We start from the raw sequence: 647 nt of genomic DNA on the forward strand, positions 1-647 counted from the left end.
GCAACTGCAGCCCCTCACCCGCACCGCCCACCGGCGCGCCGCGCCCCAGCTCCTACCGCCGCCATAGCGCCCGTAGCGCGACATCGCCTCAGCTCCAACCGCCGGCCCGCACGCACGCGCTCCGCCGCTACCCGCCCCCCCTATATATAAGGTCCGTTGGCGCCGCGCATGCGCACCGCAGCCCGGCCCCGCGCGCGCCGGGAAGGCGGGAAGCGGGCCGCCTGTCGCCATAGCAACGCGGCCCGGGCGCACCTGTCCGCTCCCGCGCGCGGGACTGCCGGTCGGCAGTGCCCCATGGATTGCTAACTGGAATCGTGCGCAGTCGCTGCTGGGCGGGCTGAGGGCTCGCAGTACCGCTGTGGCCGCCCGGGGCCCGCTAGGGAGCACTCCCTTTCGGGTGTCTGATTGATTGTAGTCCGGCTACTTCCCCCGCGGCTGGGTGCACAGAGCCTTTCATCGCGGAACAGGGGTGTGCCCAGGCAATGCGAATAGATAAGCGCTATTTCACTTCTCCCAGCAAGAAGAGTTCCTTGTTTCCCATTAGCCAGTCAGCTATTACGGTCGCTTCTCCCACCCCAAGTCCCAACGGATCTCCAAGTGGTGAGAAGGCCTAGCTTACTTGTCCGAGGTCTTCATCCTGCACACGG

At 67.1% G+C, this 647-nt stretch overlaps 1 protein-coding gene across 3 annotated transcripts in view; it reads right to left on the reverse strand.

Moving 5' to 3' along the window:
* LOC109296686 (serine/arginine-rich splicing factor 7) overlaps positions 1–153 on the reverse strand; it is a 10641-nt gene extending 10488 nt beyond the window's left edge. For all 3 annotated transcript variants that reach the window (XM_019516183.1, XM_019516182.1, XM_019516180.1), the window contains exon 1: positions 57–153. In XM_019516183.1, coding sequence (XP_019371728.1) covers positions 57–84 — 28 coding nt within the window. In that variant the 5' untranslated portion in view covers positions 85–153. The remainder of the gene's footprint in view (positions 1–56) is intronic.
* Between the last annotated feature and the right edge of the window lie 494 nt (positions 154–647).

Source organism: Gavialis gangeticus, unplaced genomic scaffold, assembly GCF_001723915.1.
Source record: "Gavialis gangeticus isolate Ggan-Ray unplaced genomic scaffold, GavGan_comp1, whole genome shotgun sequence".
NCBI classification, from domain to species: Eukaryota; Metazoa; Chordata; order Crocodylia; family Gavialidae; genus Gavialis; species Gavialis gangeticus.